General features: G+C 36.8%; 1 protein-coding gene across 1 annotated transcript in view; it reads right to left on the bottom strand.

Annotated features, from left to right (window-relative positions):
- The window catches only part of TMC1 (transmembrane channel like 1), a 184,152-nt gene that overhangs the window by 13,569 nt on the left and 157,096 nt on the right, over nucleotides 1-13,487 (bottom strand). The window contains exons 17-18 of the mRNA XM_073022220.1: nucleotides 7,741-7,808; nucleotides 2,885-3,124 (exon numbers count right to left, since the gene is read on the bottom strand). Coding sequence (XP_072878321.1) covers nucleotides 2,885-3,124; nucleotides 7,741-7,808 — 308 coding nt within the window. The remainder of the gene's footprint in view (nucleotides 1-2,884; nucleotides 3,125-7,740; nucleotides 7,809-13,487) is intronic.

Below are 13,487 nucleotides of genomic sequence, written 5' to 3' on the forward strand. Positions count from 1 at the left end.
TCTGGCCACAGGCCCCACATGGAGCTTGCTCCTGTGTCAGTGCCCAGTGTGTCTGGCCAGATCCCACACTCTCTTGCCCACATGCTTCCTCCCACAAGGGGTTAAGCACAGCAAGCCGAGTAGACAGGGCACCCTCTGTGAGTCCAGCAAAGGGGCTGAGAAACATCTTGTGTCAGTACAAGCTCAGTTATGAAAAATTATGTATAAAAGGCAAACCAGAATATGAAATGCTAAAGCGTTGTTATTTCAGATTTTCAAGATTATGGACCGTGCTTCTTTTCGTGTAAAAATATTTCTACAATGTTTAGGTTTTCTACCATAAACACATAATATCTTTGCAGTAAGATGAAAACACATGAAAAAATAAAATTGTCATAATGTAAGCAGGGATGTGTATAAAAACCTAGAGAACTATGAATTGTTCAGAATTATTGACATAGAGGGGAGGAAACATCAAATGTCAGGAAATGCTACGCAACAGTTAGAATTGCCTTCATGTGGACATCATATAAATGGTTTTTAAATTGTCAACTATTTAAGATAAATCCACTTACTAGCCTATTGGAATAATTTCTTGGAAAATTTACCCTCTCTAGCCAGGTCTTATAAAACCAGACAAACTAGAATATCTCATCACAATGCTTTACTGAATAGATAAATGCACTATAGCCATCTTACCTGAAAACTTCCCTACACTGGAAAGCAACTAGCCATCACTGTGTTACCTCCAGTAACTTGGTTTAAATTTATATTTCCTAAATTGCTGTTTGCCCAGGATCCAGATAGAGTCAGACAACTTTCGCCAGGAAGGTTAAGCAAATCACCTAAAACTCAGGGTTCATAAAGATGACATGCTATGAGGCACCCACTAATACAAGCATTCTCACCTCATTTCTACAGCAGGACAATCCTTTCAAACTTTTAAGTCCAGACAAATAAACAATGTAAACATCCTTTGGCTCCAAAGTGAGGAAACTGACATGAAAAAAAAATCTAAATAGCACAGAGATACCTCTTCCCAGTTGTGTGAATAATTTGAAATTAACTAAAGCCTTTGAATGGCATATTTCTTGAATTTTGTACTCTGAGTTTGGTTAGGGATTTGTTGAGATGAATGTCTCCATCAAGACTGTAATTTCATATTTAGTCTCCAGATGTCACTGTCTGCATTATTTATTTCAGTCCACTTGGAAACACATACACACACACACACACACACACACACACACACACACAGTGGAATTAACAGAGCTTCTCAACATCTGTTTTCTGAGTAGATAGAGCTCCAGCTAGTTTAACTCAATCAGCTGGCTTAACATTTTCTTGTTTTCTGGCAAAGCAATAACTCAGACTACTGTTAGAGTGAAAATGTCTCTTATATACTTAGTCTATCGGCAATGAAACTTTTGACTTTAATTAAATAACTTGGGTCTGACAACCTAAAGGGGGAATTATATGTGGGCATTACAGCATCATGCATATCATTCACATGGCTTTTTACAGTATCATTTCCTTCACTGAAAAGGAGAAATAGTTCAAGTGCATGCTGGCCAGTGACTCAACATGCAGAGATTCTTGGGAGAACTGGTGGTAGATTAATTTCTAAGGCCCTTTAGGGAAAGAAACCTCATCCTCCAGATGCCAGGGACTTAGTTTTCTGATATGTGTCATAGAGAGAAGAGAGCTCTGTCATAGAGAACTGTAGAAATGTATATCTCTAAATTGGATCATGGACCCATTATGACTCTTGATTCCTGACTTGAATGATAATTGGGAGAGAATATATATGTGAAACAGCCTTAATTTTTTGCACTAGAATGTGGCATTTTGGATAATAAATTGGGTGGCACTCTTTATGCTCATTAGTATTTAGTAATAATTCTCTTTCCTAGGTAAAATGTGGGGTATTCTCTCTCTCTCTCTCTCTCTCTCTCTCTCTCTCTCTCTCTCTCTGTAAGGTAGTGATGCACAAGAGAAGTAGTGAGAGCTGACCATGTCTGGATGTGACGGCCCAGAGTCAGGCAAACTCACATCCAGACCAGTGTCATCAGACCTTGCTCTTAGCTATTCCCTAAGGTGGAAACAGCTCAGATTCACCCAGGCAGAGCCTGGAAAAGTATAAAGTATTTACTCTTTTATGATTCCCAAATGAGGAAGTAGATAGAACTTGCCAAAGAATCTCCACGTCACCTATTGAATCTGAATACCCAAAGGATCTCATTTCTTTTTTTTTCCTTTTCTTTCTTTCCTTCCTTCCTCTTTCTTTCTTTCTTTCTTTCTTTCTTTCTTTCTTTCTTTCTTTCTTTCTTTCTTTCTTTCTTTCTTTCTCTTTCTCTTTCTTTCTTTCTTTCTTTCTTTCTTTCTTTCTTTCTTTCTTTCTTTCTTTCTTTCTTTCTTTCTTTCTTTCTTTCTTTCTTTCCTCCTTCCTTCCTTCCTTCCTTTCCTTTCCTTTCTTTCTTTCTTTTTTTTTTTTTTTGACAGAATTTTGCTCTTGTCCCCCAGGCTGGAGTGCAGTGGCACCATCTCAGCTCACTGCAACCTCCGCCTCCTGGGCTCAAGCGATTCTCCTGCCTCAGCCTCTCAAGTAGGTGGGATTACAGGCACCCGCCATCTCGCCTGGCTAATTTATATATTTTTGTTAGAGATGGGGTTTCACTGTGTTGGCCAGACTTGTCTCGAACTCCTGACCTCAGGTGATCCACCTGCCTCAGCCTCCCAAAGTGCTGGGATTATAGACGTGAGCCACTGCGCCCAGCCAGGATCTCATTTCTACCAACCAAAAATTCCATTGTGTGGGGAAAAAAAATAGCTTATACAATGAATGGCCATTTCCACCTCCATCCCTGAAAGAACATCATGCCTGAGTCAAATTTCAAAAAGAGACCTGAAGGGACCACAATCAAAAGATGGCGGGAGGGACACGATCATGTACAAGACAGGCATGGTGGACAGGAAGAGGATGAGCAGTAGCATGCCCAGGTAGAAGTTATTCGATCTGGAAGCTTTGAAGACCCTGGCCTCAGGAACATTGCAGCACATAACGGCCCAGCACTGGAAGTACATGGATGTGTGGAGTCGAAGGATATTGATGCCTGGGAGGCTGGGAGCAAAGAAGGAGCCCATCCTAGAAAGAAAACAGAACTCTGCTCAGTTTTGAGTCTTTACTCCATAGCAAAGTCACACTGCTCCTGTTTATTTGACATCAGGCTTCCTTTCCAAAGGCAGAAAATACACTGCCACTTTCAACCACACAAACCCTTTTCATAAATAAACTGCACTTATCTATTTCCAACTTCTAAACACATTTTGCCACTTTCCCCATTATTGTAGGAATTGCATATCATAATTATTTCATAGAAAGGATGTTGTTAACTAACTAAACCTACTGTCATTAGTGAATTTAAACTACAACAGGGTAAACAATATTTACAATTGTTTTACTTCTTTCTTCTAATTCTAAAATAAACTTTCCCCAACACTTATACCATTGACTAATATATCTATAAATATAACTTGTTAAAAATAACCCTTAAAGTCACTTCTTCTACTCAAATAAACTGTACATTTGAATTAATCACTTTTGTAATGAATAATTAGTTTTTGCTTAATGACAGGAGGTCAAGGTTGCAGTAGGCCATGACTGTACAACTGAGAAAAATTTTTGCTTAATGAAAGAAAAAAAATTAAAATAAATTTTCTCTTTCTGATGTTGATCATTTTCTCTTTGTAGGTGATATGGTATTTTAAAGTCAATTGCAATGATGTATTTATGCCTCCTAAAATAGGGTTTTATTGAAAATGCATAACTAAATTATAGGTTTTTGAGATGAAAATTCCACACATTTATTTAAATTTAGTTTATCTGTTTACTTTCTTTCTGTAGCTTGTCTTGGGAATTCTCTGCTTTGTGCATCTGAATTTTTATAAGTATTTTAAAATACTACTTTTAGGTAGGAACCACTTTGGTGTGGTCACTTTTACTTGATGGCTTAGTTGATTGCTTCAACAAAATAAGTTTTACTCTTCTTGGATGAGAAAATTCATTAGCACCATAAATCAATACAAATAGCATTGTTATTTCAAAATCAAAAGAAGATACATGTGCACTTATTTTAAAAATGTAAGGGGAGCCCTGTCTTTTAAACTGTTCTATCTATAATGAAGCCCGCAATATTTCCAACTAGGTTTAGCATTTTGTTCTCCCTGAATAGCTGTTTAGCCAATCCAATGTAAATTTGGTTCATTATAGAGACATTTTTAATTTAAATGAAGAAATTAGTTTCTGCTATAATTGAACTTTTGCCAACCCAGTTAACTCATTTCTTTGAAAAGTGGAATACTGTCACAATTTGGGTTGTCTTGTTGACAAGATTTCAGGCAATAGATCTGAATGATATTTTACTATAATGAATTGAACAAAGACTTTGTAGGAAGGTAAACTATTTTTTTCTAATGGGAGGATAGATTTTAAAACAATACAGTATACTTTTGTTACAGGACAGCAAGAGAGAGGGAATGCCAAAAAAGTGAGCAAGTAAGCAAGTGATAGTCCCAGCTAATGGGTTAGAATTGCAAAGCACTGGATTATATCCCCCAATACCAATACTTATTGATGTAATACACTTTGAGTCTTTCTAAAAATCAGGTGGCAACATCACTTGTTTTGGCCAATAAAGTATGAAAAGAAATTAGGTCCTTACTGCTGGGTAGAAGCCTTAAAAGCCCTGTGTGGTTTTTCCTTCTCTTCATTCTCTGCTAGTGTGATAGCAATGTTTCAGATGGATCCTATTCCATCAGTCCGGGTCTCTAAAGTGAAGGTAAGTTCTAAGAGCAAAACTCTTCTTTCACCCCACATTGAACATGTTCTTTTTATGAGCTGCTAAGATTTTGAGGTTGTTTCATTGCTGCATAACCTAATCAATTCTAAAACATAATTTTGCACATAATTCAAAATCGAGACTTGCCTAAAACCACATATATTTGTACCTATATACATGCACATTGTTTGTAGGTATATGCTTATTATTTGCGCATGCATCTATAAATAAATTTCAAAATTTCAAAATAAATATCACAAAGACATTTTGAACAAATAACTCAAGAGCCATAACCTAGAAAAATAAGTCCTGGCATAATAATATCTGAATCTTAATGCTCATCCTATCTTTGCTCATGAATCACTAATCAGCTCGGCCCACTAAGTCCCTTACCCAGGCTTGATCCCGTCATCTGTCAGTAAAAATCATTGTAATACTTTAGCATTATAAAATGCTTTTCTTCCAGGAAGATCAAAGAAAATGAAAGCTTCTTTTATTTAACTCTCTTTATTACTTCAGTGACATGTACATGTCAGGTAAATTATTCACATCCGATCAACTGAGAAGGTGAGAAGAAAAAGGTGATAAACCTGGCCAGAGGGTACCCAATGAAGCAGTGTTGGAGCAATGTCCAAAACTCATTTTCTCTCTCACTGTATGTTCTGTGCCATTTCTCAATATCCTGCTATGATCAAGATATTATGTGCTTTCATCATTTAAAAATATTAGCACAGAAACCATCACGTGTATTTCATACAGTAAGTGTGTAAATAAAGGTTACTGAGCATTCAACCAAATCATAGCAAAATGGATTTTATCTATAAATGTTGATGTTAATAACATCTGCGTAAGTAACCTCCACTACTCAGCAATTCCTAAAGCAGTAATTCAATGTCTCCAGTCACAGTCCAATGGAATTGAATACAAAATCCCTGTACCTTTTTAATTGTTTCTGTAGAAAATGGTTAAGCTCCGGCATTATATCCTCATGCTTCACAAAATAATGGAACAATTGTGTGTGAGGACCTTTGTGCAGAGTAAGCCTACTAATTTTACATTACACCTGCCCCACACCTCCCTCTACATGGCATACCCCTCCCTCATCACCCTCCTAGGGTTAGGAAAAGAGTATTTGTGCCAAGCATTGACGTGAAGGTGAATAATAGAATAATGGTCAGTTTGCTTCTGGAACTTTGGAAAGTGTGTGAATATCTCTGTATACTCAAAAAATGCAATCCCGTTCTAATATTCTCTTCAAACTAGCCAGAAGCAAGCTTGACCACTGTCTGAAGAATTAATAGACAGAAAATGACAGTGCAGAGATTTTGATAACGGATCTGCCCATGAGAGAACTGGAAAAACATGTTAGATATTTAAGAATTTCAATACGAACAGTAGTGGACTAAAATAGTTGCAAAATCACAAGTGAAACCAATCAAGACAGCCATTGTAACAGGTTTTCTGACAATAAAAACAAATTTCTAGGCCAATCTGTTGTCTTAACTCTGAAAGAACACAATCGACGTGCAGCATATGTCTGTGTGAATGGTAACCACAAGGCTGAGGGATTTATGACACTTTATGTAAACGCCACTGATAGAACAGTGGCTTCTCCTTACTCCCATAGCCATATAGCCATTTTCTGCCATGACAGCCAATTGAACTCCAGGAAATGAAAACTCAGAACCCACAGAAGCTGCTCCCTTTACTTCCGTGTCAGTAGACATTCCTCGGGCCACCTCAACTTTCCTCCCTGCTTGGAAAATGAAAGATACGTTTCCTTCCTTAGTGAGTCTGGACATGTGAGTCATACTTGGAAACTTTGGAAAGGGGATAAAAATTAGATTTTTAAACCTACCTGGCAAAGGAGGAAACGATATTTGTATAACATCTTTTCCATACTGATTTACCTAGTCAGGCACAGGAATTTAACAGTCCCCATGGCAAGATGATGGAGCCCTTGAGGGTGGTCTTTGTGTGACAGAAGCAAGACAGTTTTAGCATTTGCAGACGGGTCCAGTGTCTGTCAGCACCCAAAGGTTTAATAATTCAGGACAGCTCTATTTGTACAATATATGAAACTTGTTCAAAAACTGAGTCTATACTTGTACTTGTGAATAGGACAATGGTATGGTTGGTAGCATAATATTGTCTTAGGCACATATACCCAGGATAAAGTAGCCTTATTGTAACTGCTTATAGGCTGGAAATCTGAAGTGACAGATTTTCAAGACACGTGGTCCGTGATTCAGCTCTTAAACTCAAAAATGATTTCTACTGTATCGACTCATCTTAACCTGTCAAGTTTATAGTGAGAATGCTTTTATTTGATAAAAGATATGACAACCCTTCACACATCAAAAAAAAAATAGTAATTCTGATGTGCCAATGGCCCGATTAAAGAAGTTACAAAACGAAGATCATATTTTAACTTGACCTTCCTAATACACGTGTTTCATCTCTATAAACTATTGGATTTGATAAGGTATTATTTTTAAAAGTAGCTATAAGTTACATTTTAAATATATTTAGTAGTGATAAGAAAATAAACTCGGTCTCTCAGAAAGGCCTTATGTTAATTTATTTTGTATTTAACATGTCATAATATAATTATTAATGTTTTAATATTAGATCCTGGTGTCACAAAATATAAAAATATAGTCTTCAAATAAATCTGCCAACCAGAACACAGACTCCCATTACTTGATGAAGGAGTGCCTTGCAAAACAGAAAGACACCTTTGATGACTGACATTTAAGATACGAAAAAAAAAGGAAACTATGTACAGGCATCCACTTCGCGAAAGTAAATATGGAGTTAGACACCGATTGTGTTCTCCTCTAACACCAGGATTCAATGCTTTATGCAAAAATAACCTGGGAGGCTTTTCTGTAAGTGATAAGCTGTCCAACAGCTGGCCTACCAGATCATGCCTTGGTTGAAGATCAGAGCGAGGACGTTGCCACTGATGTCGAATTCGGTGTATGAAGGCTAGAGGAGACAAAATGTTCATTGGGTTAGCATCTCACATGGTCAAAACTGAAAGGCAAGTGGTTCTGCATAGGCATGGCTAGGGTTTCAACTACTTCCCTTCAGCAACAATAGCAGAATAATCACTAGGATAAGTAACCAGAGATAAATAAAACAAAGAAAGCACCTTTTTATTTTTTTTAAACATAGTGAGACTCATTTTTAAAGGCTGTCATTCAATGCTTTGAAAGTATAGCAAGATAGGCTGTCTTACACACTGCTGGTTAAAGTAAAAACTGTAGCAAACTTTCAGAAAAACAATTTGACAATGCATATTAAAAGCTTTAAAAATCTTATTCTTTTTGACTCTGTAAGAAAACTTCTAGAATCTGTCTTAATAAAATTATCTGATGTGATGATAAACTTTAACAGGCAATGATGAAACATGTAAGTGTTGAACATTAGTCACGTATATACAGTATATTTATACGATGATATATTGCAACAAATTACAATCATTTTGAAAGAATATTTACATACATGAGCAAAAACTGTGCTCTAACGTTAAACAAAAAATATAAAGTCACACATTAATCAACTATATGAAACGACACACCAAGAGTGGAAAAGAATCAGCAAGATAATACCTTATATGTGGGTGATGGACTATAGCTTTCCTTTTCTTTTTTAAGTTTTGCATATTAAAACTTTTTTCAACAAAATTGTGAATTAACTGTAACATAAAATAAATATAGCAAAAAATATATATAACAAAAGCTTAAGAAGTTATTCAGTTGAATGTCCAGTCTCCATGTCTTGGATAATAACCTTCATGCTCAGGGCAGCAACACTAGGCTGTTTTTTGTGCAGAGGAGCCACAAAAAAACAATAGGATGGAGGTGGGAAACTGTGATAGGGTGGCCCATCCAAAGGTTTCCTGGTGATGCATTAGGCATCCTAACAAGAGGTTCTAACAATGGAGTTAATGCTAACTAGCAAAGGCAATAAAACTGGCTTTTATTTAATTTGGGATAGAGAATCAGAGGAGACTGACCAATCGGTCATAAGGGAATAAGAGAGCAGCAAATATGAAATGAGAGGGCCAAGAAGACCATGAAAAAGAGACCAAGACACTCGCAGGTTCCTAGCCCTGCCCAGATTCTGTTATCTCCAGGTGTGCTTCAGACCACACATATCCCTATAACAACTCCCTCCACAACACACACACACACACACACACACACACACACAAAGATGACTCAAGAGAGCCTCTGTTCCTCCCAAACCCAAGATCTCAAAAATATATTTGTAAGAAGATAGAATTGGTTCCTGATTTGGAACTCCAACAAAACCATCCCCAACTTTCAAATGCTTGGCCTCAAGAGTCTCATGAATCCAGGCCTCAACTTCATCACTTTCCTAAAAGGCAGTATTACTCTCCTATTTGACTGAACATAGTGACAATCTGCCTTGTAACAGATTCAGGGAAAAAACAGCAAGTATGGCATAACAGGAATGGTTAACCCTCAAGGTAAAATCATAGGATGATACATAATGAAATAACAAAGAGTCCTGTGTATTAAACAGAACAAAGATGACCTGGATAACTGCAGTATCATTCTAGATACTGTTGAAGGACAGCTACAAAGTGTTTTGCTAGTTTACAGATTTTCTAGAAGGGCAATGTTCACAAGAGACAAAAAGGTTTGGTTGACAATTTTTGTTCTGAAATCAGCAACGAAAAAAAAATGTGACCTTCATGGAGAAAAATGAATTGTTTCTTATCTGGAGAACATTAACTCTGAGTCTTTTTCCTTCTGGGGGAGTGCCCTGCTCTGGATGATCTTCAGTACTTTTCCCCTGGAGCCCTGTGTGATCACAGAACACATCTGAAAAACGCTCATTTGGGTGGTCTGTGCCCACCTGTGGCCTTGGAACAGCCTTTCTCTATGTCAGTTTAAAAATCAAACCTTAAACCTTTGCCTCCTTAGAACGATGTCATGAGGTAGCCCACCAAACTACTGAACGTGGAAAAAAGCTCAATGTTTTAAATGTCTATTTTCTTCACTCTCTCACGAGCACATAAACCTCCAGAAGGTCATTGGAGATGAAATATTTTATAACTAGTTGACTAGAAAAGCATAAAGGACATCCTAGGGTCCCTAGCTTTCTGCCGTGTTTGCAGCAGAGACAGCTGGAGGAACAACCTCCTTGATCTATAAATTGGTCTGATGCAGAGAAAGGACATAGGGTGGCCATACTGGAACAAGTGGATTTGTAGAATAGACATTTGACTGGGATTCAAACCTGAATTTTAGACGTCACTCTACCATTTCTTAGCTAGGTGAGCTGGGCACGTCACTTACCTCATTAGGCTTAGTTTCCTGACACATAAATCAATAAAAATGAACTAGACCAAGGGTCAGCACACTAAGGCCCATGTGCCAAATCTAGACTGCCACCTGTTCTAACAAATAAATTTTTGTTGGAATACAGCTATATTCATTCATTTAAATATTATCTATGACTAGTACTAAAACAACAGAGTTTAGCAATTATAATAGAGACACTATGGCTTGCAAAAGCTAAAATATTTACTATCTAGCCCTTTACAGTGAAAGTTTGCCAACCTCTGAACTAGTTCATTTCTAAGATACCTTTCTAGTCTAAAAATATGTTACTGGTTGAAAATCAGACCCAGTTGTGAAAGAATTGCTTCTCTGTAAACACCTTAGAAATGCAATTTAACTTATGCAATAAACACAGAAGCTCTCATTTTAAAACTAAAACATATGAGAAGGCAAAAAACTACACAGATGTAGTATAAAAGTCAGTGCCCATTGTTTTAGAGGTAGGCTTTTTTAAACATTAGGTTATATTACATTTTTAATTTTTAAAGCAATACTTTAATAAATATAAATCAATTTGCAATATATTTTGTCTGTCTCTAAAATAGAAAAAACTCAAAGGTAAAAGATGGTTAGGGAAAAAGAAAAAAACAGATTCTCTTGAACTTTGAGATCATAAAATTATTTGAATGAGATAAGTGTAATAAATTCACTAATGACTGCTCATTCCTGGTAAGATTGTTGGGGGCCAGCACCAGAAAAGCCCATGTGGATTTGGGCTAAAGTCTATCATAGTCGACGGATTGGAAATGATGTTGTTTAATTTTTGGACCCTTGCTTGTGATGTGTTAGGTCAGTCACCCACCTAGAGGGAAGACATGTGGTGCTCACTGGACAAAGAAAAAGCCTGGGAATATCCCTTCTCTCTCTGCAAGTTTCATTATTTGAGGCAGATTGCCAACCTGTGGATAACATGAAATGCAATTCGGGATCTCAGAGAGAATTAATTCTGTCTTGGCATGAGTTGCCTGACCTTCTCCACATAAATCCCATTTCTCACAGCTGGAATCACTCTGCTTAGAGCTGCATGCTGGTCTGGGCTGTGGCTCCAGAGCAGTGGCTCTTGAGTGTGGTCCTCAGACGAGAATCAGCAGCATTACCTGGGAACTTATTAGAAAAGCACATTCTCGGGCCTTGCCCAGATCTACTGAATCAGAAATGCTGTTTTCACAGGTCCTCAGGGGATTCTGACGTATGCTCAAATTTCAGAAGCACTGATCTAGGACAAACTCTAGCCTCGTCTGCTAGGATGATTGAACACTTGAGGCTTTGTACTTCAACCCTAGTTGAGAGTAGGATCCTGTTAACTGCAGACAGATCCTGTCCACATATTCAAGGAACACTTAAAACGCAGTCTGCATTGTTCCTGTTCCCATGTTCTCAACCCCTTATGGGATGCCAATGATTTCTTCCTGACTCTTTATCATGCTACCTTCCCGAACTGATATATAATATCTCCACGTTCCCAGCTAGAGAACCGTTGATCTTCTAATTCTGTATCCCAGTTCATTTGCTAACTCCATTCTACCACAGGTAGCCTGCCTAAGCCTAGGAACACTTTGAGTTCTAAAAGCCATAGGCTTAGTGCATTAATTATTCAAGTTTTGGCAGAATTTTTAAAATTTCTAGAGTCAAGCATTACAGTGTAAATTCAACATGATGGAAATTTGGTTGATGGCTTTGAAGGAGATGAGACTCGAAATTCAGGCCTATCTCTACCACTAACTAGCAATGTGTCTTTGAGCAATTATTTAACATCCTCTAAACCTCCATTTACTGTAAAGTAGGAACAATAATACCACCTCACAGCATTGCTGGTGCGATCACATGGAATAATATATGTGAAGTATTTTGTAGAGTTTCTGATACATAGCTGTAAATAAGCAGTACATTGCTTATTGTATATGTACGATCACATGGAATAATATATGCAAAGTACATTGTAGAGTTTCTGATACATTGCAGTAAATAAGCAGTACATTGAGATGTAACATAATACAATGTAATATGATTGGGAATCCACTCAGGTAGTCAGTCAATTATATGCCTCTTATTTATGGATAATCTTGAGCACCCTTCATGAGACTTTAAAGCAGTCTCCCATCGCTGTTCCGTTCTCACAAGTGAGCAGTGATCACCTGAAAAATGCAACTATGAACACCATGCTGAGTTGCTTGAACACTCCCTTACCTCATCATGCCCTGAATCTAATTCTATTTCTTCCTGAATATTCTTTACTTGCTTTGTTGGTAAATAGTAAGAATGGTGTCAACGAAAACTGAAGTAAAGATAAAGATATTCTGCATTGAACTGTTACAGAAAACCCAGAGTTTACAAGAGGCCACACTTTGTATTAAATTAGAGCAGTTAAAATCCTTCCTAGGGACAAACTATTCTACTCCCCATGAACTCTTCTGAAACACTGACAACTGTGCTCAGAGAAGCCTTGGGAGATATTAACTTACATTACATTAACTTACATTGGGGTAGCAATCTGCTCCAAGCCAGAAATATTCCCACCTTAGTTAATCTCCATAGGTTTGTTGTGATAACACTATGACCATAAATTTATGTCTTGAAAAATATTCACAATCCCTTTTACCCCAACTTACTCAGATAGAGCCAGTATATAAATCAGTACATTTAACATAACATTTTTGTCCAGAAGTGTACTTCATTGTCCTTATTATTCTCTGGCTACATAAACTTAGGAACCTCATTTCAATTCACAGATGCAATTTTTCATATGTTAAATACAAGCATTACAATTGCTTGTGTCAAAATCCACCTAACTTTAGCATTCTACAGATCTCTGAATCTAATGCTGAAATCTGCAGAGTTGCTACAGAGGCTGTTGTAATAAAAATGAATAGACTTTTTTAAAGCCCTCTTCTGTGACTGAGCAATTCAATTCAGAGAAATTTATCATAAGAAAATAATTTATGCATCCACTATCATTTATCTATGAAGATACTTATTTACAGATATAATGAAATGTCATCACACTTATTATCATAAGAATAATTAGACAGTTCAACTTAAAGTAAATTAAAACTAATTAGATTAATTACACTACACCCACATACAGAATATTATACAACCATTGAAAAGGTATGTGACAAAACAACAGTTAATAGTACTGGGAAATGATCACTGTTAGGTAAAACAAATAAAAGCAGGTAATCAGTCTACTATCTATCTGTTTAAACACATACATATATACATATACAAATGTATATATGTGTATATTTATAAAAATCTATGTTACTATATATAAATATGTAGTGCTTGT

The sequence above is a fragment of the Chlorocebus sabaeus genome, chromosome 12, assembly GCF_047675955.1.
Source record: "Chlorocebus sabaeus isolate Y175 chromosome 12, mChlSab1.0.hap1, whole genome shotgun sequence".
NCBI lineage: Eukaryota > Metazoa > Chordata > Mammalia > Primates > Cercopithecidae > Chlorocebus > Chlorocebus sabaeus.